Source organism: Nothoprocta perdicaria, unplaced genomic scaffold, assembly GCF_003342845.1.
Source record: "Nothoprocta perdicaria isolate Ctin4 unplaced genomic scaffold, notPer1 scaffold_313, whole genome shotgun sequence".
NCBI lineage: Eukaryota > Metazoa > Chordata > Aves > Tinamiformes > Tinamidae > Nothoprocta > Nothoprocta perdicaria.
This window is the reverse complement of record NW_020455548.1, coordinates 445584-471686: the sequence shown is the minus strand read 5'-3', so window position 1 is coordinate 471686 and position 26103 is coordinate 445584. Positions and strand designations below refer to the sequence as shown.

The window sequence follows — 26103 nt, the reverse complement described above, 5'->3', positions numbered from 1 at the left end:
AAGGGATGAAGTGCGGTTTATTGAGAAACAGCCTCGGTGCTCAAACCAGAGACAAGCAGATTCAAGTTAAAGTTCTTCTAAAAATTGATTTAGTTCTCAAGTCAGCTGAGCTTACTTATGGGAAGACCTAGGGGAGAGATGGGCTTCGGCAATACCATAAAGGTAGATTTTCATCATCTAGACATTGCAACATTTTGAATGAAGAGGCAAGGGAAGAATACTAGGTTTAACTACGGAGCAGCTCCAGAAGGGAAAACAAAAATAGACCTTAGCTCTCTTGCCCTGCAGACAACCAGCTCTTACCCTCTAGTGCAGCGAAAGAGGTTTTTAAGCTTGTGAAGAGGCATGCAAAGCTTTGGCACGGGGACGCCTGCTCAGCCATGTGGGATAACTTACCCACACAGAGGATGTTGAAGCAGAAGCCCTGCGATGTTGACTTGTTGACCAGCTGGTCAGGAAGGCTGTCAAAGCCTACATGGCCCGAGAGGGACAGGTTCCTGAGGTCATCGCTCTACCAAGGCAAGCAGAAAGACACGTCACAGGGAAGGCAGATGGCAGCTCACACCCAACACCCCAGCCAGGGAGCAGCACTGGGCCTAGCTCACAGCAAAATACTGCTTACACTGCTTGAGCAACACCTCTCAGGCTGCCTAAACCCTGTCCTGGCCTTCAGGGTCCTTAGTGCAAGGGAAAGAGCATGTGCAGCTCTGCATGTGGCTTGCTTCACATCCAACCTCACATGACACGAGTGGACAAAGCAGAGCACTGTTCCCAGTCTTGTCCCCATAACTTAACAATCCTGCCCTGCTGCCCTTCACCATTGTTAGGAGGATGCAATCAGGCCAGACTCCCTGGGTCCCTTTGCTGAGTCACCTCGGAGCTCCAGGTTGCCCCCATCCCAGACCTGCTCCCCAGCAAGGTGAGCTAATAACACCAAGGACCCGACACCGTCGGGTCAAGGGCATCGTGCTAGCACAGACCTTGGCAGGAGAAAATCTGTACACCTCCAATATGATTCGGACCAGGCAGAGCAAAAGGTAGTCCCTTGTTGTCCAAAGAACACCCAAAGGCAAAGCAGGACCTCCTACTCTCTGCATGAAGACCCACAGCCGCACTGCAAGACCACAGGCTCTTTAACCCTTCAGGAACTGCTAAGCACCTCAAGGAGTCTGCTTGGTGGTTATATAGCAAGGATGGCTCCTGAAAACATGTCTCAGTTATAACAAGTAAAGGAAAAGGGAGAAATACTCTGAAAGACAGTGCACAGAATAAAAACCTTTCAGGTCCAGACACTCACCATACATAAAAACCATGGGCCAGATGCTCTGTGCCATGCTGGCCCATGGAGCTTGGCACTTGTAAGCAACACTCAACTCTTCTCCTTGGCCTCCTAACCAGGCTTATCTGAAGGCTTAAGGTCAGCAGACCAGACTCCTGACCTTTCCTCCTCCATGCACTGGAAAGATATTCAGCATCACAGTGTGTTAGGAGGGCAAGGTGATGAAGGGATACCACCCTCCTGACTCCATTGAGTTAAAAAGTAACCACCAAAGACCAGCACCCTCATTTACAGGACAGAGCTTTTCCTGCAAAAACCACCAACATGAGATCCTTGAACTTGTGCATGATGTGAATGAGTTAAACTCCGTGCTACTAGTATTTGTCAAATATCAGCAGATTTGAGTTTATGATTAAGCCAAAGGAGCTCTGAGTGCATCCCAGAAAGCACAAGGCCCCCCTGACTCAAGCCCTGCAGAAAGGGGTGGGTGTTCAACTTCCCCCAGTGCAGCACCAATAACTCTTTGCCTGAGCTATTTTAGGCAAGCAACTGCAACTATTTGCCTCATCATCAGTTACTCAGCAGGAACAGGAGTTGCAGTCATACCTTGTATCTGTGCCAGTTATTTTTTGCTGCACAGGTTTTTCTTTTTCGTTGTTGTTTGTTTTTGTTTTTCTTTTTTTCCCCCTTTGTTGGTTATTTATTTCTGATATACTTTTTCCTCACTGGAAGGAATAAAACCAGCATCCCTTCATCCCCTCAGTTTTCAACTCCGCACGTTTTGCACAAGCTGTGCCACACAGCAGGAAGCCTGCCTGGACCACCAAAACCTTGGACAGGGCAGGACTAAAAGGGACTAGAGTTCGCAAATACCACATAGGCAGCTCCCGTGCACAGAACCAGGCTCAAGGAGCTGGCAGTTTTGGGGGAGAGACCCAGCCGCAACGCAGGCTGCTCCTCCCCGGGGAGGAGCTGCAAGGGGCAGCTTCCACCCACAGCAATATCCTCGCAGCAGCTGAGGGGACCCCGACCACTGCCCTGAACCCCCAAAGGCCCTTCTTAAGGATACTGCCCTGGCCAAAGGACAGCCCAGCCACAGATCCCACCCTGTCAGACAGGCTACCTGAGAGCACCCACTCCATTTGTTTCTCTCCTCTTTTGCAACTGAGGCTGAGCTCATATATCTGGAAGCAACCACAGCTGTTGCAAGCACCCACAGCAAGGACCCAACAGTTCCCAACTCGGAATAGCTTGTGGGCTCAGGTTTTAGCAGCATTGGAAAGGAAATTGGTGCAGGAGAGCACCAAGTGTAACTGCTTGGTGTATAATTAGCAGAAGGGAGAGTGATTCATGCACTCAGCCTGGCAAGACAGAAATGTTTGGAAAACAACAGGAGGCGAAGTCAGGCTGCCACCCCGTTCTGGCGATCGAGTGCTGCAACAAGCCAAGAGCCCACAGGTTGGTTTTTGGTCTCAGGAGAGCCATCCCCATAGAAAGGGGGTGTTGGTCAAATGCTGACAAAGGGCAACAGCTCCCGCCCTTGGCTGTGCCCAGCAAGGCAGCGAGCCATGCGAGCGTCATGCCAGCAATGCTCCAGCACCGACTCACTCCTCCAGCCCAGGGCTCTGCTCCGGGAGAAGCAGGCTGTGCTGCTTAGGTGCTTCATCTGCTGTGGATCCCTCAACACCTCTGCGGACTGGAACAACTCACCCAGCTGTCACTGCCAGCCTCAGGGAAGCCTTGTTTATGCTCAGATGCCTCACCACATATGGAAGCAGCCACCTCGGGCTCAGAAGTTAGAAGTTTGTTCATTGAGTCTCCAACAATAAGAGTTTAAAGCCATCTCAAGAGCGGACTGTAAGCTTTCTTTGCAGGCTTAGGCAGCATCATTTCTCCCTTAGGGAGCCCCCCTCATTGCAAGACCAACCTTTCCTCCCTCCCCGGGCACCATTTACACGAGCGGGAAGTGACTGCAGGCTGGATGCTAACCCTCCGACAGCTGCAAAGCAACACAGATAAGTACACACGTGTTTATTTGGACAAGATGTTGACCAATGAATTTCTCTGGAAAACAACCAACAGCCCATCTAGGATGGGGGAAGGAAAGGCCAGAGAAGCCTCAAGATCCAGAGGCACAACTAGGAGCAAGCATCTGCCATGGACCATTGCCAGGTACAGAGGGACTGCCAGGACTTCCATTTTCCAAACTCTTAAGAAGAGAGAGAGCCCAGAGTTCGCAAGCCCTTTCAAGCCTGCCTCAGATCGGTCTTGCTTCACATGCAGCCCCACGAGGTAAAGGTTTTACAGGTCAAGCAGTGCTCTAACAGACCCCCAGCTGCCAGCGGCAGGTTTGCCTGGATGCAGGTTAGGGCAGCTTTACAAAACTATTTGGCTGACAGTGCATGTGGAGGGAGAGAATCGCCCCGTTCCCCCTAAGCCACAGCCATCTGGCAGAGCTAGCAGGAAGAGAGGGAAGCGCCAACTTATTTCCCTCATTGGAGTCAGCAACAATGTGGCTGCATGCACATCAGGAGGTACAAATAAAGGTATTCAGGAAAGCACTGTGAAGCAGAGCCTCGTCCTCACAGTTCCCATGGTGGCTGGTAGCTCAACTCCCCGCCCAGCCCCCAGGAAGCCAGAGATGCTCTGTGGAGGCATCTGCATTTAGGGTCCTGCTCTGCCCTGTGCTCTCCTTGCCCGGAGCCACAAAAGCAGCCAGTGCCTCAGCCCAAGCAAGTTCCCACCGAGCCCATTCTGCTTTGGGACCACCAGCCAAGCCATCCCCGCGCGCCGCTCTGTTCCCCTGCTCCCGGCGGCTGGGGGTCAGCTTCGCACGGCCTCACAAGAGTTAAAGAAAACAAAAACGAGACGCAGAGTTAGGAGGGAAAAGAAGCCGGTATGCAAAATATTGAGCTAAACCACAAATATGAAGCAAATGTTTAGTTATTTGAGGCCACACGATTTCGGAGGAACCTTGAAGAAATTCTGAAAGCCCTTATTCTTGTCAGCATTGAGGCCAGCTAAGTCTTTGCTCACTTACTATGCACACATTGCCTTCTTTCTGGGGAAATCTTAGATGCTGGATCCAAAGTAAAGGACCTCAGGGTTACTTTAGTGAGTTTGCAGAGAGCACAACGGTCCAGGGATGGCAATGTGCACGGAGATGAAGAACAGCCAAGCAAGAGCCAGATCTGTCCTACCTTTTCCTTGAATTAACCCTGAAAGCCAGGACCACTGCCAGCGGGGCATGAAAAGCCAAGCCCTAAACCAAAGCGAAGAGCTCCAATTGCTTCAGCTGGTGCCCATAAACCACCTCACTCTGCTCAAAAAGATTTAAATAAACCAAAGTCAAACCCTTAATTCTTGGGTAATGGAATTCAGGTATAATCATGCAGGGCAAAACTTCTGAGAAAGAAGAAATCCTCTCCCTTCAGTAGCTTTCTCAACCCCCGCACAAGACAGCCCGTAGCACTCTATCAGTTAATAAAGGAAGAACTGTTTTTTGTCAGGATAACCATCAGTGACACCGCAGAGGAGGGGGAGTTCCTGTCTCCAGGCTTCAGCTGCAGACTTGGGCAGACGTGTCTGCGAGCTACTTGATGCCTGGGAGGCCTTATCGGCGACAGAGAGAGAGCAGACCCTTTGCAAGAGGCTCATCATCATGCTGCAGATTCCTAAGCCCTGAACACTCACTGCAGTGAGGCAGGCTGGCTGGCTAACGAGCCCACAGAGCAGAGCCATGACTCATCATCTCACTGCCTAGGGCCCATGGGGCCACCTCACTGACCCACCTTGCTCTTTCTGGATGAGAGCTGGCAGCGACTGCAGCTCCTTTGCAGAGCCAGGCTCATTTGGGAAGTCCCCCACCCCAGCCCTCCAGCAACGTCTACAGCAGGAGCAAAGAGCCAAGCCTCCCCAAGCTGAGCGGCAAGCAACACGGGCCAAGTGTTATGCCCGTGCTGGCTCCGCTCTTGGTAACCACAGAGGTCCCAAGGAACTCCAAGAGGCTCCGCACATGCTGGCTAGCCTGTGGGAGGAAGGCAGGAAGCGATTTGGCTGCCAAAATCCCAGCAGCAGCCAGGGGGAAGGCGTGGGGCTCCCGCTGCCCCTGCGCCTACAGGAGCCACTATTTGCGGGGGCACAGGCCCAAGGAGGGTGGGAGGTGCCCTCCAGGCTGAGTAAGCCTGGACACGCTGCGGTTAGCGCAGGCATTAAGCTGCCAATCCAATGGGGGAAGGAAGGATCCTCCATCAAGATGTGTTCCAACTCCTCCTTTCAAGGCCCCCCATTTCCTTCCTGCCCTAGCAAACTCCCTGCAACAGCGTGACACTGAGGACAGCAACAAGGCACACAGGCAGGGTGCAGCAGGGAAAAGATCTATGGGGAAAAAGGGGCAAGGAGGACAGGAAAAGCAATATACTCCTCATGGCCACCTACTCCAAGGTAGCGTGGCTCAACGCGAGTCCCCTCTCCGTCGGCCGCAACCCCTGCCATGCGGCAAGGCCACGCTCCCGCAGCCAAGGGCCACGCTGCTCCTGCGCCTCCGAGGCCTGCAGGCCGGGCAGCCAGGCCAGGAGAACTGCTCCTGTGCACGCCCAAACACTGCTCGGCAGGAGCACACAAAAAAGGCTCCAGCAGCCATCCTCTGCCAAGGGGGAAACCACCAAAAGTTGACAGTTCAGAAAGGGCTGCAGACTGGACGAAGAAGCTTTTGTGTTCCAGGCAAAGCGCTTGGCTACAGGTCAGTACAAGGCTCAGAGCAGTAACCGCTCCCCTCATGCCAAGGGCTGGCAGGAAAGACATTTTCCTCCGGAGGTTTCCGAAAACCACCAGCCTTTCTATTTGGAGTCAAAGTGACTAATACTTCTAACAGCCCCTGATGTCACAAATTGCTAACCAGCAAAAAAAGCCGGCCTGGGGGGATGATAAGGACCATATGTGCATTCCAGGCAGGCTTGTAAACCCACCAAAGGGAGGAGGGGAAAGAGGGAGAGCGCAAAGGAGGCAAAGAGGAAGGGGGGAAAGAGACAGCACGACAAACAAGAACCAAGACCATGCAAAGAGCCCAATGAGAACCAGATGCTCTTGGCTCCAGCCAGCCACTCTCTCCACTGTCAGCAGACCTTTCTGAACCCTTTTGCGCTGATGAAATGAAACCCAGAGTCACTAGTGCTCAGTGCCAGGCTCCCCGGAGTGCAACTTCCTGCTGCTCATGTCCCAAAACCGCCTGCTGTTTGTTATCTCTTTCTCTTCCAAGGTGCTTCATGTGGAGAAAAGTAAATACATCCCCTCCAGCACCCGCTTTCTGCCCTGCAGCAGTGAGCAAAGCTGACAGCAGCCCAGCTCATATTGGCTAGAGAAGAGCAATATTGGGGGAAGTTTGGGTTTGTGTGACTCCGTTTAGTTTTCATCCAAGTTAAGAACTTTATGAAAGTTCTCCATTTAGGCAGGCAGAAGCTATCTAGAGGATGGAAAAGCAGATTGCTGTTAGACAACCCTTGGAAATACAGTTTTGCACTTTTTCCTCATCCTTCCTGCTGTACAGTCTGACACCACCCCAAGTACAGATTTCAGCCCAGGGAGACAGCAGAGATGAAAATGAGAAGCCAAACAAAAAAGCCTCAGAAACCACCGTTTCTGTCTGTATTGCCCAGTCCCACACTCCAGACAGCACCACACCAGCTGCATTGCAGGCTGCTCAATGAGCAGCCGCAGCCTTTCGGGGAGCCCTCAGCTGAGGCCACACTGGGATACGGGATGCACACAGCAAGTGTGGGAAGTCAGGGAGCTCTCTGGGACACTGCTGCAGGGCCTAGCCTGGCAAGAGTAGCAGCCCGTGCAGGACCACAGCTGTTACCCCTGCCAAGGCTTCCACAAAGGCTCTCCAGGCACCCACCAAGCACAGGTCAGGCATCACGCAAGCACAAGCCCACAAAACAGGTATTTTCAGCAAGGAGAGCAGCTCATAGGACTGGCCTGTCAAGCTGCAACAAGGCAGTCTTGCTTCAGACTAGCCTGCAAGCCTTTAATACCACGTTTTCTTTCCTGAAATCATAGTCCCACATCGAGGGCACATTTCACACCCCTTGAGCAAGTTCTGTGTCATCCGTTCAGTGGTCGTCTCAAGCCTGGGTCTAAGAGCTGAGACTCACGGCAGCAATTCTCTCCTTGAGTATGGCTGACACAGTCTTCCCAGTTCATCCGACGAGCATACTGAGGTTTTGGGATTACCAGAGGGCCTGAAGGAAGCAGGGAGGTGTCCTCCTCGGGAGCCCCCTCCCATGACTCCTATGGCCACCCAAGTGCTGCATGCCTGCTGCAGCCTCCTGGGAAGCCCTGCTGCCCTGCGCTTCCAAGGAAGTCGCAATTCACTATCAGATCAACTCTGCTTCAGGCCAGATGTTGTATAAACACATACACGTGACAAGCTAGGATATAAAGCAGCAGGCCAGAGAAAGCCCTGCCCATGTGAGTGAGCCCTGGCTTTGCCCCCCACCATCAATGCACACACTCAGAGAAAAGGTCTGCAGAAGCAGACAGAAGAAACCAACTAAAAATTAACATCAAAGTAGCAAAAACAGATTTGCACTTATTTGACTGATGAACCAGCTTCTAAGCAAAGGTCATGTCTGAGCACCAAGTCACAGGCCTTCCATACACTTCACAAAAAAAAAAACAGTGTTTAAGCCCTTCACGGCACGCCAAGCTCTTGTAGGACACCATAAAATCATTAGTCACTGACGATAAAGGTCAGCAACCAAGGCAAATATCCGTTCACAAATAACAGTGCTGCCCTTAGCGCGCAGTTCTGGACTTTCATCAGGACTCTGAGTAGCATTCAGCTGAACCCAACTGGCATAGGAGGAAAAGGTCAGGCTTTACTAAATTATTTAGCTCACAAGCAGCTCTGGAGCATTACTTAGCAGACTTCACACACTTAACCAACTCAACAGCAACAAGATTCCTCATTCCCAAGTAACTCTACTGTCCTGCCCTTATCTAGAAAAGCCAATACAGAGTTTTTGACAAACATGACAGAGCTTCAAGGAGCTGCTCCCCATTTTAGCTAAAATACGTCCTTCCCTTCACTTGATCAGTTCCAGATTTCTGTGGTTCCCCTGAGCGATTGCACCCTGTCCCACCAAAAGCATTAACTGGTCACAAGAGCTCAGCCAGAGGCCAGCAGATGCGTGCTAGGTCTGCATCCTAACCCTGGCGTTGTGAGGAGATGCAATTAGGAGGCCATGCAGCGCCTGGCTTCGCTGCACATACTCTGCATTGCTGGCCTCACCGGGCAGCACAAGACGCAACATTCTTGCTGCGCGTCTGACGCCGACAGGAATGTTCCCACAGCGGCCGCCACATCCATCACTCGCACCAGGGGAGCATCGCCCAAGCACTCGACTTCCGCTGCAGCCTGGGGATCAGCCAAGTTCCAAAGCATCTCTGGACAGGACACCAGCAAACACTCGACAAGGTTGGAGCTCTGCAAAGGCACTGTAAAGGAGACAACTAAACGAGCTGCACCAGAAGAAGGGATTAACTCTCAAGCCTCTCTTTGGTTTCCCTTGCTACTTGATAGTGCCAGGTTTTGGGCTGCAGCAAAGACTGACGTTTTAGCCTAGAGTTGTACACTAAGCACCCTACATTTGTAGAGCCCTCCTCTGCCCCATATCTGTTTTGCTGCACTGCAGTTGATGCTGCCCAAAACAGTTGTCCTTGCAGGCTAGCTCATCTTGACTTTTAAATCAGCTCCCATGACAAACTGTGGCTTGCAAGCTGTTTGCTCAGGCAGGAGGAACTAGCTAGAGCCACAGAGATGCTCTACCAAGCAATTCTCACCAAGAAGGGAGGGAGAGGCTTGAGACCATGCAACTGCACACAGCCAAGCCTGGGGACCACTGACTTCAGTGAAAATGAACTTCAGAAGAGCCCAGATCTGCAAGTGAGCACAAGCAGCAACACAAACCACAGTGGCTGCCTTCCATCTGGAACATGTCAGGCGGAATGAGGCTTTGCAGACATCACCGCCTCCCTTCCCTGCACCGCTTCCCTTCCCTGCCCCACTTCAGCCATTCAAGGGACTCCAACAGTGCAGCAGCCCTAGCAAGAGGCTCCTGCAGCCACAGCCAGGCTCCTCTCATGCTTCACCAGCTGCAGGTCACCCACAGTCACAGCCCCTCTGAAGGTGCCAGGAAAGCAGAGGCTTTTCCCCCTGGCAGAAACACCACTCAGACCTGACTCATCTGAAGCAGGATGAAAACAAGGCAGTCTCCTTGCTCCCTGCAGGAGCTTGGCCTTGGAAGCAGGCTCAGGGCGAGGCCTAACCCCAGAGCATGGACAAGGCTTTCCAGCAGGTAAAGGGGACAGCAGGAATGCCCAGCCTCCCACAGGCAGCAGTTCTCAGCGTGGGGAGGGATGACACCTACCATTAGTGCAGCATGACAAGCTTCTATCCCAGGCACCTCAATTACTGTGGCAGGAATTCCTTGGGAATAAAATAAACAGCCAGTAATTTGTAATTGCCAGTGCAATTACAAATAGACAGTAATGGCAATGAGGCCATGTCACAGCTCCTGGGATGCACCAGTTTCCCAAGCTGTTCAAGCACAGCTTCCAGCCTGGGGCCAGATCCTGGCAAGTCTGTGCCAAGAGCAAGGGATGGAGCCAGTATAAGATGCTATATGACAAAGCTGGGCCCATAACCCCTTCCTTGAGTTCTTCTCTTCAATAAGGGGGAGCCACTACTCTGCAAATAAAGGTGCTTCTGCACATAGACCTTGGAGGCTGAGGTACCAAGGCATTCATCACACTCCAGTCCCCTTCTCACATCCACCTCACCTTGCCACAAGTCTCTGGAGCCAGAATCTTGGCAACTGTAGGACAGGACGCTGCCCACTAAGTCAGTGCCAGGACAGCAGTTACTGATTCAGAGAGTGTTTGGCATAAGCGAGGAGAGGTGAGAAGGTCCAGGAGAGTCTCGCACAGCAGCATTACTGTGTCAGACCTGGTAGGCACCAAAATTCATCAGGATCTGAGTTTGCTGCGGGTGATACCGTATTTACTGCCTCCCTTTGTCTGCTTGCATGAGTCAAGGTCAGCGTTGTCCCTGGAGTTCTCTGGCAAGGTCTCGAGAAGCCTATCTGGACTTCAGCAGAGGAAGCTCGCTCACTAGGAGAGGAGGCTCTTCACATGACCAATTCCCCCAGAAACACTAACTAGGCATCAGTTGCTCTCAAAAAAAGCCACATGACATGCTTAGGGGGGGAAGGGAGGAAAAAAAGAGTCTTCAAGAGTGTTCAACATGAAATTAAATAGGAATTAATAAACCCCCAAGGTCCCACACTTGCCCTGATGCAAGTAGTTTCAGATGCTACCAAGCCCTGAAGCTCTGGCCAACCAGTATGTTTTCATAAGCACTTTTTTTTGGTTTTGCTTTGTTCTTTTTTTGTCCCTTTCTGCTGTTGCCATCAGAAAAACACATGCACACATCCCAAAGCAGAAGCCCCCTGGGAATCTAATATCACCGCATAGCATAAGCAAAAGGGAAGGAGAAAAATATTTTTCTTCTAATTCCCATTTAAGTTTTATTAAGGCAAGGTGTTATTTTGAACAATGTGTAGAAAAGCAAAACTCCCAAAGGGAAATATTAACAGTATTTCTATAAACAACCCCACATTAATGGATAAGTTCCAGGCACTAATTAAATACATCCTGTAACTATAACATCCTATTCTTACTTATGAAAATAATTCTTAGAGCTTGATCCAAAATCTACTATCAGCTTTAAAGGACTCAGTCCTCTATCAGATACACACCACTCCATGAACAAAGTCTACTTGGCATCCGTAAAAACACATGGATAGAGAGCAAGCACGCACCCCATATCTGTCTCCCCAAACATCTATCTCTTCCAGCAGCCGCGAGGGAGCTGTGCAGTGCTGCTAGCAACATCCCTGCTCAGCTGAGCTACAAAATTGCAAAGGGTGCCCACTCAGAGAATGCCACCCTGCCAGTCTCTGGACTTGGAGGAGATTGTTCAGCACGTTTCTGTACGGAGAGCTGCAAAAATTTGAGCTCCAAGGCCGGGCCGAGCAGCAGTTTCCATCTCCCCTTGTCAGGCTGGGCCACCTCCACCCAGCAGGCTCAAGATGCTCAGGACATCCCAATGCAACACATACCCCAGCTCTGTGTCCATCACCACCAAAACACCTGCGGCAAAGGGAGCCAATACAAGTCCAGCTCTGTTCTGCAACCACAGCTAAAGGCATTTGGTGCAAAAAGGCAGCAGGTCACACTCACTGGCTCCAGTGAGTCTCCCAGCAGCTGCCTGGGGCTACCCTGCAGCTACTTGTCACATCTCCTTGTACAGTGGGACTTGGAGGACTCTCAGAAGGGAGAGCTGTCACCCCAGCTCTCCTCAGGCAGAAGGATACACTGTGCTATTAAGGACAGCCCCAGTGGAAACCACCAGACTTGAATATTGTTCTTAGCCGCGTTACATAGAGCTAATGAACAACAATTAGTGGAGGCAGGCACTGATGTGGCCTAGCAATCAGCCCCATCTAGATCCAAGATCCCCATCCACATACCAAGCTTCCAAAGGTCTTGTTGAGCTGGGCCACTAGCTCTGGGTATCCCTATCCCACTCCCATATTGTGGCATGCCAGTTTAATTACAGGCAAGAGGCCAAAGAGGTGTACACAGACACACACGCACTGCTGGGCTCCCAGGTGCCTTAAGCCTGGTGCCAAGGCAAGGCTGCAGCAGAGGTGCCTAGCACCAACACATGAGTCAGGCAGGAGGACTGCAACAGCACCTACACACTGCAAGACAGAGCAACCCACTGTTGGCCACATGTTTGACCCAGGAAGCACACTCAGTTTAAACTCACTCCTGCTTTGAAGAACACTCAGTTTTAACTCACTCCTGCTTATCAGTCTCCCTAGGAGAGTCCTGCCACAGCCTGACACAGCTCTGCAGCAGGGTAGTGTGCAGGCACTAAGGGTGACGCTGTCAAGCATTCCTCTGCCCCCCTCCAATGCTGCTTGGCCTGCAGCACTTCCACTACCCCGCGGACCATATCGGGAGGTGTGCGAGCTGCCACGCTTGAGGGAACCGTATTCATACAAATTCATAAATTATTCCACACACAGGCTGCAGCGACAGCCATTAGCTGTCGATGGAGCCCTGCTAAAAGGTTAATCTAAAATCAGCCCCATCCCCTGCGGACCAGTTGCTGTTTGCTGCTGTGCTCCGCTTTGATCGTGCGCCCCAGACATGTTTGTTTGTGCTTTAAAGGAAAACAAACTCTGTGAGATCTAGACTTACTTTTAATTTCTGCACTCTTGACTTGTGCTACAGCAATCCATGCCACTACTTGTAACAGAAGAACATCACCTGAAGTCCAGACTTTTAATATTTTTCATTTATTCCCCAAAACAGAAGCACTTCAACATCCTGTCCATCTCAACAGTGCAGCTGCTCAGCCTCTTTTCTCAGCTACTCAAGTTAAGCACATAGCTGTTAGGAAATCAAAGTCTTGCAGCCTCATACAAGTACAAACAATAAATATTCCGCTCTGCTTTGCGGAAATACATTGCTCAAGGACAGCTTTTAGAAGGGAAGAATGGAATATTTTGCAAGTGTGTTGTTCAGAATTAATAAGCAAGAGGATTTGCCATTCACTTATATCTTCTGTGGTTACTTTATGCTACAGATTTGTATAAATGCACTTTATTCAGAAACTTAACTCATCCTTTCTTCCCCTCAAAAGGGTGCCACTCCGAAGAAGTGAGACCTGCTGCTCAGGACTGCTCAGCCCCTTCTCAGTGCCTTCACAGGAGAGCATGAAGGCACTGCATTGGCACCAGTGCACATGACTGCACTGGCTACGGTCCCACACAGCTCATCATCTGCCTGCATGAGATCCCATCTTCCAGTCTGGGCTGCAATTCCTTGATTTTTCCTCCTAGAAGGACCAGCATGGGCAGCAGAGCACATCAGCTATTGCTGTAAGCAAGGAAGTGAACTGGTTAGCTTGGCCTACTACCCGTGGCAGCATAGAGCACAGAAGAGCTCTGTGGGCCGCGGGGCCAGAAAGCCTGGGGCAGATGAACAGGGGCGCTGCAAAGCAAGCATGCTCCGCCACACCGTCCTTCCTCCCTCCACAAGCAGAGCTTAAACACCCAAAAGAGCAGGTTAATCCAGTCACAAACTCATGATGTGAAGGATTTGTGAAGACAAACATACCCACCAGCAAACTCAACCTGATCTGAACAAATGTTTTGTGCAGAGGGTGTGGGGAGGTCAGCTCAGAGCTCCCTGCTCTGACACGCTCTGCAACTGCCAGTGCGGGAGCTGTGCCAAGCTCCAAACCAGGGCACATTTCCCCTGTACACTGCAAGGTCCTGCTCTTGGCTCCAGTTCTTTGGAGAGATGCAAAAGCGAGTGACCCGCTGCTAATGCATTGCTGGTTAATGCTGCCAAGGATAGAGATGCAGCAGCCTCTGCTGCTCCTGTAAAGGCAGGAGGCAGCACCCAGAGGGTCAGCATCTCCTGGCAGCCTCCAGGACCTCCAAGACAAGGACTCAGGTCAGGGCCCTAGCATGCAACACACAGCACCAAAACAGAATGGAAATACTGGGTTCCCTGCTCTGAAGAGCTTCCAGTAGCCATGCTTCCTATACAGGCTATTTCAGCACAAAGAATATGGAGTTGCTGCAATGAGCTTGGCTGGGGAAGAGGTACAACATCTGCACCTGCTTCTCCTCTGGACTCCTGAGCAGGGTTTTTCAGAGAGGGACCAAATACCCTTTTCATTGCAAAACATCAGTCGTTTTTCAGTCTTCATGAGCTTGACACTTCCCATCACTACATGTAAGCTACATCACACTTACTTGCCTGGATTTTTACTTCCAGCTTCTTTGCACATGGCACTAGGAGAAAGCATCGAGTTTCTTCGTCAGGCTATACAAACATTCCTTTCCTTAGGTTACACCAAAACGACTAACGCACATCCCATGGAAAAGCTGCTCTTCTGATCTCCAGTCCTGGCAAAGCCAAAACCTGGGGGAAACACCTCTCGGACACTAGTCATACAACTGACTACCATTTGAAATCATGTTTTTGTTTAAACAAAAAGCCAGAACACCTCTTTGATGTGCAAATCTTCTGGTTTACAGGAGGAAAAACTTGTGGGGTTAGGAGCGCCCACAATTACCCTCAGTTGCATTTACACAAGCCCAGGGAAACAAGGACTACAGGGCTGCTCACTCGCAAGTCCCTGTTCCTTCCCGAAACTACTTGCTAAAACTGCTTAAAAACATGACTTGCATATTACCGTATTAGAACAGTGGCTTTTTAAAATGAAAGCCATGTAAGCTGGTAATGCTTCTTGTTATAAGATCCCACAAGGTCATGTGCAACCTGACCAGAGCTGTAAAGGCAACTTGGCCTGGGCTATTTATTGATCCTAACTTTGCCGCTTGCAGAGCAACGATGGGAAACAAAGTTGTTCTAGACAGAGAGAAAGATGGAGAGCAAACCTAGATAGTACCATGTGCCTGAGGCACCTCAGCACGTGGGGGAAGAAGTCCCTGGGACATGGTGACCCCCTCTCCCTCTGCCCCACACACAACAGTTACCTGGTTTGCTACCAGTCAAGAGCACTGTTCCCTGCAAGAGAACATCTCACTCACCAGCCCCGGCTCAGGGAGCAGCAGGCTCCCAAAGGTGCTCGGTACCCCTCACCCCAGCGCCTTCAGAGGACTGCCCGCTACCACGCACTCAGCCATCCCCATGACACACCAAACCCAGCTTCCCAAAAGAGGCTGAGGGGGCAGGGGAGAAACAAACCACAAATTAGGTCAAACACCACTGGAAAATGCCAATTACTTTTTATACAGCAGATTGCGCTCAAATGTCATTTAATCTCAGCTTGCTGTTGTCAGATATTAGCTTAAATTCCCTGCTTTGCTTCAGCTGCCGTATTAAAGCAGTGCGTATTCAATATTAATGAGACAGATGAAACAGAAAGAGCCTAGGCTGGTATTTTCCGTGATAAAAGAGCAGGGAGAGGAAAGCCTGACATTATAGACGTTAGGGATTCTTCTCAGTTGCACAGTATTTACACCATACTGGAAAGAAAAGAAGCTGCTTCCCTTATTTTCTTACTGTATAAATTAAGGGCAATCACTGCTTTGTTGTTTCTTCTATTAAAATCAACAATAGAAGCCAGACAAGTTAGCTGGCCACAAGGGAAGAAAGCTTTCACAGACCAAGCTGGTGACATGGGTTTTGAGAAACAACTTAGATCTTCAGCAGAAAGCTTCCGAGCAGCGATGTCCATGACTGATGAAGAGAAAAAGGCTCGGCCAGGCCTACGGTGGCCCTTGTGGTGTCATTTACCACAAGGACAAGCTGCCAGGGGACCTGACCAATACCTGCCTTCAGTACAACTACCTTAACTGTTAGCCATAAAAAAAGTGAGACTAAATGAGATCCAGTTCCAGCTAATTCCAAGGAGAATTCCTAAGTCCCTAAAAACCTCAGTCTCCACAATATTTCCAACTCGAAACTTTATAATAATGAAAAACTAAAAAAAAAAGACACTACTAAAACCTCTTTAGCCAGACTGTTTCTATATAAGCTCATTCTATGGATATAGATTTAATTCTAGCAGTAAATTTCCCTCTACCCCCCCAAAAAAACCCCACTGCATTTATATATAGACTCTGTATGGGCAACTCCGGTGGGTTAGGAACAACCTACACTAGCACAGAAGATACCAAGAGCACGTGTCCATTGTGACCAGGTGTCTTCACCTTTCCAGGTTACAAACTCCTTATTTACAAGCCAGGTTGCTACCTGCCAAATTCCCTCGGCAAACATAAGCCAGGACTGGCACCCAGACATCCCTCCATCATCCAAGAGCAGTCAGAAGCTCCTGGGCCAACTCTCACTTGGGGTTTTTGCAGGAGCTGAAAGGAGATGATTTGTGTTCTTCAAACAGAACCAAATTGGCTGCATGTACAAGTGAGAATCCTTATCTGAGAGCTTAAAAGCAGACTCACAGCTTCATCTCCAGGGCAGTTTCGCTCTCTTAGCTCCCTGCTGAAGGCAACATGGGCTCGCACGTCGCTATCGGGCAAGCCAAGTAAGCTGGCTACCAGCCTCGCTGCTCTCCCACTTCTGCACTGTTTACAGACAAAAACAGCCTGCCAGCACCAGACTGACAGAAACTTCATTCAAACCACGCTCACGTGCTGAAGCAAAGCAGTTAGTGCAGTTTGTGCACTCCACGCAGATGTCTGGCAAAGAGATTTCCTTGAGACTCTTGCTTACTAAGAGCAACGTTCTTCACATGCCACCAAGTTAACTGCGTGCAAAACCAGCACCAAACTTGACTGAAAAGCCCCAAACCAATATACAGCCCCCAAAGGTTAAATCTTTCAAGTTGTTTGTAAAAATTCCCCTCAGGATTCACAACAGGACTTCCCCACTTTCACTCCCATCACGTGAGAAGTTAGTGCAATTTCTGAATGAACCAGGGAGGTAGGTGGGCCTGCAGAAACAGTTTCCATGACATTTCCTGTTATGGAAGAACATAAGAACAAGGGCTTAGGAGCTGCTGACAAAGTAGGTAACATTTGTGGCAAAGCCAAAACAGTTCTGAAACAAGCCTTTTTCTGGAAGCTTCTGCCAAATACCCATGTTCAGGTCTGGTAAAGAAATTACCTACCCATGTTATACTTGAGTCATGTATCCCAGTGGCTAGACCCCATCCAAAAAAACATCAGGGATGCAGGAACAGAAAACACACTGAGATAACATGAAGATCTAAAGAAGCCACCAGCTGTGATGCAAAGCAAGAACAAACAAAACCAATACCGGTAGCCTGCTCTTTACCACAACCTTACAGGGGATGATACCAAGGAAAAGAATGGCTGAGCAAGATAGATTTGGCTCCCCCAGATTCCCAGCAACTTCAGAAAGACTAATGACAATTTCACTCTCTGGGACCCTCATTGCAGGGCCTGGCAAAATAAAGGTCCTACCGGGAAAACAGCAGCCAGTGTCTGTACAGGAGGTTTCAGCCAGCCATGGCTACACACTTATCTTTGCAGAAAGAACTGCAACAAACAGAGCACACAGACAGAGATAGCCTGCAGAAGGGCTGGATATGGCTAATAGAAAACTACAGGGAGCCTCTCCTCCTCCTCACCATGGCTCTTCCTCCACTGCCTCCGGGAAGGGCCTTGCAAGCCTCGCCTACACCCAAGTTAATCTCACTGTCCGTGCTGCAGATGCTAACAGCTCTGGTTAGGCTCATGCAAGCCCTGGTCCACACACTCAGCACCAATGTGGAGGAAGAGGGAAGGTCTCTCCGCATAGCAAAGAGGACAAGGGACAGCACCCTTGCTGGACAAGTTACCCCAAAACACTCAAACCTTCATGTACAATACAGGCACAAAGGGCAACCATCACTCAGGACACCAAGACCCTGACCCTCGTTTGCTGGTTCTCACATGCAGAGCACTCTCCATCAATGCTAACAGCCCGGTGCTTGTCAGAGCCATCACTACGCATCACTTATTAGCACAGGCTGGAGAGCAGCTCATGGAGCTGGAAATGAAGGGATCTACAGGCTCCAACTAAAAAAATCTCAATTTTTTTCCTCCTTTTTGGTTAATTTACCTGCTTGCACCCAAGGTCTCCGAGCTGGAACAGTAATGCCATATTTTCCTGTAAGAGCCGCTGCAGCTCACTGGACCTGAAATCTAGAGTCAAACCATGCAAACAGAAGGCTAGACAAGGCAGAAACATTAGTGAAGTGCACATCCCTTTAGCACTTGCCCTGCAAGGAGAGTCAGAAGCCACTGTGCTGCCTCACACTCCTGCTCTTGAGGTCACCATGAGAGAAGAAAAGGAGGAAGAGAAGGCATGACAAGGGCACAGAATAAACAATCATCAATCACTCTAGCTAAGACAGGTAACCAGTCAGCAAGGGCATCTGTCCCAGAGGTTACAAGGGTGGGAAGGGGATGTATAAAACATGCCTCAGCTCTGAGTACTCATTTCCTGAACTGATGCTGTTCTGTCAATCCCATCACTGGTTCAGGAGCCCTACCCAGGCACTGAAGTCAGCACCCTCTGATCTCATCAGCACCAAAGGAGGTTTCTCCCATGATCTCCCTCGGCTCATCCTATCTTGGAAAAGCCTAAGGCCATGTGCTTGTCGTGGGCTGGATACAAACCCTGCCCACGAGTCTGAGACAGCACCAAAAACAAGGCAGGGAGGAAGAGGCAGGTTCCCACTATTGTTAGCATCAACAGGAGCAACAAGAATTGTCTGAAGGAGTTTCCTACCACACACAAGGCACCGAGGTGAAGAAAGGAAACACTGAGTTCACAGACTCAACTGTGGTCACGTGCACAGCGCCCCAGCCGGCTTCCCTGGCACAGGCAGCTGAGCCAGGCCCTAGAAGCCACACTTCACAGTAAGGAAGTCCCAAGCAGTGCCACTGGCCATTTCCACCACCCTGGTTTGTGCCACCCTAGTCTACACCATCAGTAGATTCACATCTGTACGGAGGGTACCCCACTACAGCGACAGCTCAGTGCTGGGGTTAGCTGAAAAGCAGGAGCAGGCCACAGCAAAGCACAGCTCTGCTTTTGTGGCCTTGGGACCAGTAGCATCTGCTCAGTGTCCCAGGGCCTGTCCCCATTCGTGTCAGCCCCCAAAACCTCTCTCAAACACAGCTCTCCATGTGCAATGTTTCTGCCCTGTCCTGGCCTGCCCTCTGTGACTGAGGGCATCCAAGCACTTGGCTTACAAGATGAACAGCCCAGAAGCCCCCAGGTAGGCAAAGGCGTGTTGCTAGATCTGTTGCTTGGGAAAAGACAAAAAAAGCCACCAACTCTTCAGTTCCATTAGCCCTGCTCTACCTTCTTTTCTCTCCCATTCCCTCCCTTCCATGGAAACTGGCAATCTCTCATTATGAAATATTTTTAAAACTCATTAAAGCATACCCTGTACTGTTTTAGCCTCTCAGATAAAATCTTCCCCAGCCCACATGTAAAATCTGCACTCCAACTTGATTTTCCATCCACTTGTTTTTAGCCTGAGCACCGCACACGCATTTGCATGCGAGTGGCCTTTTTGCTCCTTTAACTAAAGGAGGTCACAATCCTGAAAACACTTTGGATATACTAAGCAAGAAGCGGTCAGGGAGCCCAGAGCCCCCTCCCATGCTCTGAACTACTGAGAAACAACCTGGTGCTTTGGCCCAGGAGGAAGGAGAGGGTCCCTTATCCAGCACATCTCGACTTCTTGCAGGCTGCAAGGGGCTTATCTCAGATGGAGCTCAGATGGGGTCAGCGCAGATGACCAGGTGTATCCATCCACCCAGATATACATTTAAGCATAGGCCTGAGAAGTCCCCTGGCAGCTCCTGGCATGGCCTCTGCAGCAGCTTTGCTCCTGCATGCCAGGCCCTTTGCATGCCATTAAGTCAAGGGAAATTACAGGCAGCACATTACACATATGCTTTTCCATCTGTGGGATCAGGACCTTAAAACAAAAGCTGCCCCTCCTCCCCAAACACACCCTGCTCCATTAGAATTAAACACAGACTTCAGAGCAGCTCGCTGCAGTTATTTCTCATGCATGCTTTTACAATTAGCATAATGTCATATCCTGCCAGGATGTAAAAAATTGTGACTCAGGAATGTTATCTTGGTTTTAAGAAAACCAACTGACTTGCTTTGATTTTCATTCCCTTCTCCTTTCCTCACTTCTCTGCCTCTCCAGCCCTACACACACACACACCACTGAGCACCCTTATTCAAAGCTCTGATAAACATTTGTCTTGGGAGCTCCTAACTTCATCAGCCTTGTCTTGCCCTTCAGGTAATTAACTGCATCTTCAAGCATCCTCCCCAAAAGAAGGGGCTTGTTAAGAAGGCACAGAAGACTCCCAACACCTATCAAACATCAGCCTGCAGCCTTCTCCATGATGAAGCAACTCGCTCCTTCAAAAAGTGGTGATCCCTAAGGAAGCAGGGACTGCCTGGGAGCATCTCGCAAAGAGGCCAAGTCTCCTTGCCCTTCCCATTCCCACGTGCTTCTCATGCTGAGGACATCTCATTCCACAAGGAGTCCCACTGGACCAAACCCAGCTGCACACGAGCCCACGCTTAGATTAACAAGCACAGAATCCTCTCTGCGTGCCATTTCGGGACTACCACGAGTGGACATCAGTTAACGAAAGGTGCTGGAGACCACGCTGTGGCAGCAGTTTACTACCATGTAGAAAAGGCAAATCAAAACATACAAACACATGGAAACAGCAATCGCATTTTACACGCAAACACCACTCCTGAGACTACTCACGGCGTGGGCTGCCACTCTACACAAAGCAAAAGCAGCTCCGCTTGGCAATACCTTTCAGTCTGCCCTAAAATCCAGCTGAAGCTGTTGTTTCCATGCCTCCTTACACACTCAAACACAAACTTCAGTTTCCACATACACTTTAGACCTTAAGATCAAGGAATCACTTCAGAACAAGCTCCATAAACTGGTATAACTTATAGGCATTCTGCTAGCAAACAACTGCTCAGCAGCGTTTAACTTCCTCACCTACGGCAGCACCCTTAGAAGAGGCTTAAAACATTTGCCAGCCGCATGAGAGGAGCCCTGCAGACCAGGCGATCCCTAAGCACAAGGTAAACGCTCAGCACGACTGCCTGACACAGACCCCACCTTGGAGACACAGACTCCGTGATGCCAGGAGCGGGAGCCCCTCCAGCCCGCAGCCCTGCTTCACTGCCAGGCGCAGGCAAAACGGCCGGGCAGCCGCTTTCCCGCGCGCCGGGCGGACACCGAAGCGCTCAGGGCGCCACTCTCCGCAGATCTGAGCGCGCTCGGGGCGAGTGCAGCTGCCGGGCTGCGGCTCTACTCTTCTCATTCCTAGTGTTCTTGCCGCTGCAGGGGATCCATTGTCTTTCCCGCCGGGCAAGCGGCGAAGAAGCCCCGGCCCCCCTCCCGCCGACCGCTTCCCCCGAGCAACCCCTGGCCCCCCAACCCGTGCGCGGGAAGGGGGCGCCGCGCGCGGCGGCGACCCGGCCAGCCGCTCCGGCCCGGCCCGGCCCGTCCCGCCCGGGCGCCGCGCTGCACCCACCGCCGGTCTCCCCACGGCCACGGCCATCGCGGAGCGGAGCTGAGCGGAGCGCAGCGCTGCCCACCGCCTCTGCGCCGCTGCTAGCGCTGCAACATGGCCACTCGGCGGGGAGGGCCCATGCGCAGTGCGAGGGGGCCGGGCGCCGAGGCGGGACCCCCCCGGGCCACCGCGGAAGGCGGGCCCGGCCCCGGCCGCCCGCGGCTACCACCTCCCCGAGCACCCTCGGCCTCCCCCTCGAGTTGGGGCTCGGCCCTTCGGGGCGACCTCGCAGCTGCCCATTGGGGCCCGGCCGGCAACATCCTCCCGGTGCTGCCGGGACTCCGAGGGGGACAGGGCGAGGGCTCCCCTTCCTCCCCTGGCCTGCCGCAAGCATCCTCCACTTGTACCCGGGATGGAGCCGGTAACAGGGCTTGCCCCGCCGGCCCCCACTCGCCCAGCACTCAGGGAAGCATCGCTCTGCCCTTGCTGGTTCAACTGCCCAAATAGTTCCTCTGCCCTCAGCCCAGCCCCCTTGTCCTTCACTGCTGGCACCTCTGCAACACGTTTTTGGGGGGGTGGGGGGGCGGGGGGAAAACTGTGTCTGCTCCAGTCTGAAGTTGAGCCAGTCCTGAAGGAAGGGCTCTGCTGGAGCAGGTCACAGAACAATTTATACGGCACAAAACCCTAAGGACTGACAAAGTGCCCGTTCCTCTATGCAGATAGACAGACAATGGGCTGATTTATCCTGGTGGATGAGCTACCACTCACACAAGCAGCCCATTTCAAGGCAAGATGACCAAAGGCAAAGGTAAAGTCCATGCCACTAAGTGGATCAATTGTTGGTATCAACTAACCAGCTCACATCCTTTACCCTAAAGGTTTTACCATTTTGCTCCAAAAGCCACTTCCATCCTGCTACGAAGCCCCAGCCTCTTCCATTCTGTAGCAGTTTTTCTCCTTCCACAGTGCCAGGGCGCTACTGTTCATCACCCATAGTCCCCAGTTGCCCAGATCTCACCACAGGAACTGGCTCTGGCCAAGATGGAGACCCATGCTGAGCAGGGTCTCCAGTGCAGCATCCTGGCACTCTCCCTAGCACAGGGCACAGGATTCACACCTGGGCCAGGAGCCCTTGAATGGCCATAGGTACAGCCAGGAAGGGCTACTCAAGGCCAGCTCACAACCAAGGGGTAGGGGGCAGCCCTCAGCAGCAAAGCTGTGGTACCAGAAAAGCTCAAAAAGTGTCTCCCAGTAAAATAGGATTTGCAAGCATATTTTCATTATTCCCATTGTAAGTTCTTCCTCCAGCTAATACCCTCAGGAGGCTGCTGTATTAGACCCATGTCCCACATCTTGGAGCGCGTTCCTCCCACACGCACAGCTCCAGGTGAGAGGTGCTGACTGTGCTCGCGTGGGGAAGCCTGCTCGGACCGGTGCAGCCTCTAGTGGAAACCCTGATGATCATCTCCAAAAGAGCTTCCCTCTCTGTACGTGCAGGCAAGGCAAGTACAACTTCCCATCGCCTGAACTGGAGGCTCACATAATACTTCTGCATCAGCATAACTGAACAAACATAAAGATCTTTTGAGTGTGCAAAACCTTTGGGTGACTCACCATGTCCTTCCTTAGCCCCAAGCAGGGAGAGCAGCAGCTGAGGTTTCACTCCCATGGTTTCGGTGTACAGAGCTTCCTGCATAGGACTGTTCATGCTGAAAGAGAAGGAAAGAATATCCATCAAGACAAGGCTCTGCAATCCTGAACATCTCAGCTACTGTAGTTCCTAGCCTCCCTAATGCTCAATGGGAAGAAGCAGACCCTCACTTACAAATCTTTCAAAAGCGCCGCCAATTAACCCATAGTGAAGGATAGCACCGGTCCTTTATTCTAGAGACCCCTAGAACCTGTATGCTGCTCTCTGAAGCTCCTTTAGAGCCATCAATGCACTACAGGTATTGAAATAATAATTCAGGTCAGCTGTGGGCAATTTGTCAGATCACATGGGATGAAAAAAACCACCAATAGGCACTGAAAAGAAGTTAACTTTTCTCCTGTTTAAAAACACCTGTGTTAAAACATCGCTATATAGCCCCTAATGAAATCATCTTCCTGTGCAACATTAAGAACTACAAGAGTAGACAATAAACTGCTTTTTCTTTTCTTATATTATATTTTTAAAGTATGGCTTGAGCCTTTCCTCATTTTGCGACTAGCACTTCTGGCAATGGACTCAAGTTTTACTAGGGGGTGTCAAGAGACTTGTGTTCAGAAATCCCCAGAAAGGTTAGACTAGGATGAATCTGGTCATTTTTCAAGACCCTGACCAAATACAATTACAGAGAGGAAAACCATTAAAGGCTAAGGGGAGGGCAAGAGTTTCTTTAAACCTCTTAGACAGAAGCAGACAAATGAAGTGATTGCAGGTAACATAGCAGCGCTTCTCCCTGGCTGCATGTGGGGTTAAACTCGTTGAAGCCTGAGACGTGATCCACAGCCGCAGCGCTGAGCCAAGGTGTATGGCGAGCCCGGGATCGAGGCGAGCTGCTCCTCCAGAAGATTTCTGCATGTGCCAAGGTGGAGTAGTGATAGAAAATCATAACCAAGGGAGCTGCAACACGGTGCTAAATTATCACCCATCATCTGAGCTCTGCAGCGAGGGACAGGCTGGCCGGCGGCTGTGACTGCTGGGCACGATGCGCTACCTTGGCACATTTCACTCAAACCAGCTCAGTGAGGCTATTCCAACCACAGCAACGCAGAGGTCCCCACATGGTTTCAGCCTCAGTCCTGCTGATACTTGAGCAGTTGCTTTTATGTTAGTTGAGAGTGTTTCACTGACTGTAGGAAAAAAAAATGTGTGCCAGGCAAATGCTGACATTTCTCAGAGAAAAATAATCTCTATTTTATAGCAATGCTTGACTTACAGAAAGCAAGGTCTAACATGCATCTCAATTACACCAAAGTCCGTTAAACTGAAACACCTTCATTCTGAAGTTGTCATTTGGCACACTTATTTATTTGGATTTTTTTTGATCTTTACCATCTGCCCTCCTCTCTTCTTTGTGATCCCAATTGTATCATTATGCTCCACTTACTCAACCTCCTCCGCTTCTGCTGACAGTGTGCTGATATCAAACACAGGGTTGTGGCTGCAATTCAGGGCTCAGTGGAAGAAGAGGGAGAAAAGTATTTATGTCTTGAAGAATTTGCTGGACAATTTGCTGGGCCAAAAAGCTGCTGGACAAACCAGTTTTTCTTTTTGATAAAAAAAAATTAACTTTTTGGGTATCACAAGAGCTTTCCCCTTCTCCCTGCTCTGAGGAGCACAGCTCCACTTTCTGGATCACATGGCAAAGCAAAACCCAGGCCAGATGTGGTACAGCCTGAAAACACAGACACTTTTGCTGCCTCCTCAGGAAGTCACATCTTGGCAGGCAGGGAGGCTACTCGGACGCTTTGCCTGAACTGTAACTTCTAGGCTGGAAACTTAACAGTTTCTAGTGGGGGCTGCTCCCACGACTCTGTAGGTTACAGTGTAGCTGTCCTGCAACTCTGCAGGGTGATGTAGTGCCTTGATGGCAGGATAATGTCCTGGAAGTACAGATGTGTGCAGTCTGCTTTCTTGAGACCTGTACTGCAGCACACGTCCACTCTTACTATAGTTTAGTGGCTGTGTTATGGCTCTGCATTACCGAAACACCAGAGGCAAGCCAGGCAGTACCTGCGACCTAGTGTGGGCTCTGCCTCTGCTCTGCTGGGTGGCAGAGGTTTGCATGTTTGTGGTGCCAAAACCATTCCGGCTGCTTAGGTGATGGGCAGCTATCAGTATGTGGGGATACCCAGGGGCCTGCAGTTGAGACAACCTCTGGAACGTGAGCGTGTCATACACAACTGCCCCCGCCAGGTGCAATGACAGCTGCCTTTCCAGCCTGAACACCGCGCACTCCGTTCCACTGCCACTTTCCCAGTGACAGAAACCCAGAGGCTGCGGCAGCAGCCGGGGCAGGTGCCTCCGTGCCGCGACCGGCCGCCTTTGGGGCGGCTCCTCCGCCCCCTCCCAGGGCAAAGTGCTCCAGCAGCGAGGCGGCCTCGCGCCACTTGTCGGGTAGGCAGGGGACAGGGAGCCAGGTAGGCACGGGACAGGGAGCCAGGTAGGGTGTTTCCAGGCGCAGCACGGCAGCGGCGGCGCCGCCTCCGTGCGGAAGGAGGGCGGCGGGAGGCGGCGCGCTCGGCCGCCGGGCCCCGCGCAGGGCGCTCCCTCCGCAGCGCGCCCCGCGCAGCGCCCCGGGATGGCGCGGGAGCTCAGCCAGGAGGCGGTGCTCGACTTCCTGTGGGGGGCCGGGGGCAGCGCCCCCAACTCCGCGCTGCTCCGCCACTTCGAGCGCTTCCTCCGCGACCCGGCGCTCAGCGACGCGCAGCGGCGGCAGCGCCGAGACCGCTTCAAGCGCCTCGTCAACTCCGTGGCCACGGTGCGCGCGGCCGCCACGCCCGGCGCCTCCAAGGACATCGTGCTGCGCCGCCGCTACCGCGACCTCCTGGGCGAGGAGCAGCTGCGCCCGCGGGACCCGCACGCGCGCGACCCGGAGCACGAGCAGGACGAGCCGCCGTTGCCGCCGCTGTCGCCGCCGCAGCCCCGCGACCGCCCGCGGCAGGGCCGGCGCAGCC

General features: G+C 51.5%; 2 protein-coding genes across 3 annotated transcripts in view; one reads left to right on the top strand and one right to left on the bottom strand.

Annotated features, from left to right (window-relative positions):
• SEPT11 (septin 11) overlaps positions 1–23321 on the bottom strand; it is a 37704-nt gene extending 14383 nt beyond the window's left edge. The window contains exons 1-3 of one of the 2 annotated variants that reach the window (XM_026042746.1): positions 23267–23321; positions 23056–23150; positions 397–511 (exon numbers count right to left, since the gene is read on the bottom strand). In XM_026042746.1, the coding sequence (XP_025898531.1) occupies positions 397–511; positions 23056–23058 (118 nt within the window). In that variant the 5' untranslated portion in view covers positions 23059–23150; positions 23267–23321. Of the gene's footprint in view, positions 1–396; positions 512–21462; positions 21510–23055; positions 23151–23266 lie in introns of those variants that run through there. The other variant, XM_026042745.1, reaches the window with a different exon arrangement.
• Positions 23322–25727: 2406 nt separating this feature from the next.
• The window catches only part of SOWAHB (sosondowah ankyrin repeat domain family member B), a 2575-nt gene continuing 2199 nt past the window's right edge, over positions 25728–26103 (top strand). The window contains exon 1 of the mRNA XM_026042762.1: positions 25728–26086. Coding sequence (XP_025898547.1) covers positions 25728–26086 — 359 coding nt within the window. The remainder of the gene's footprint in view (positions 26087–26103) is intronic.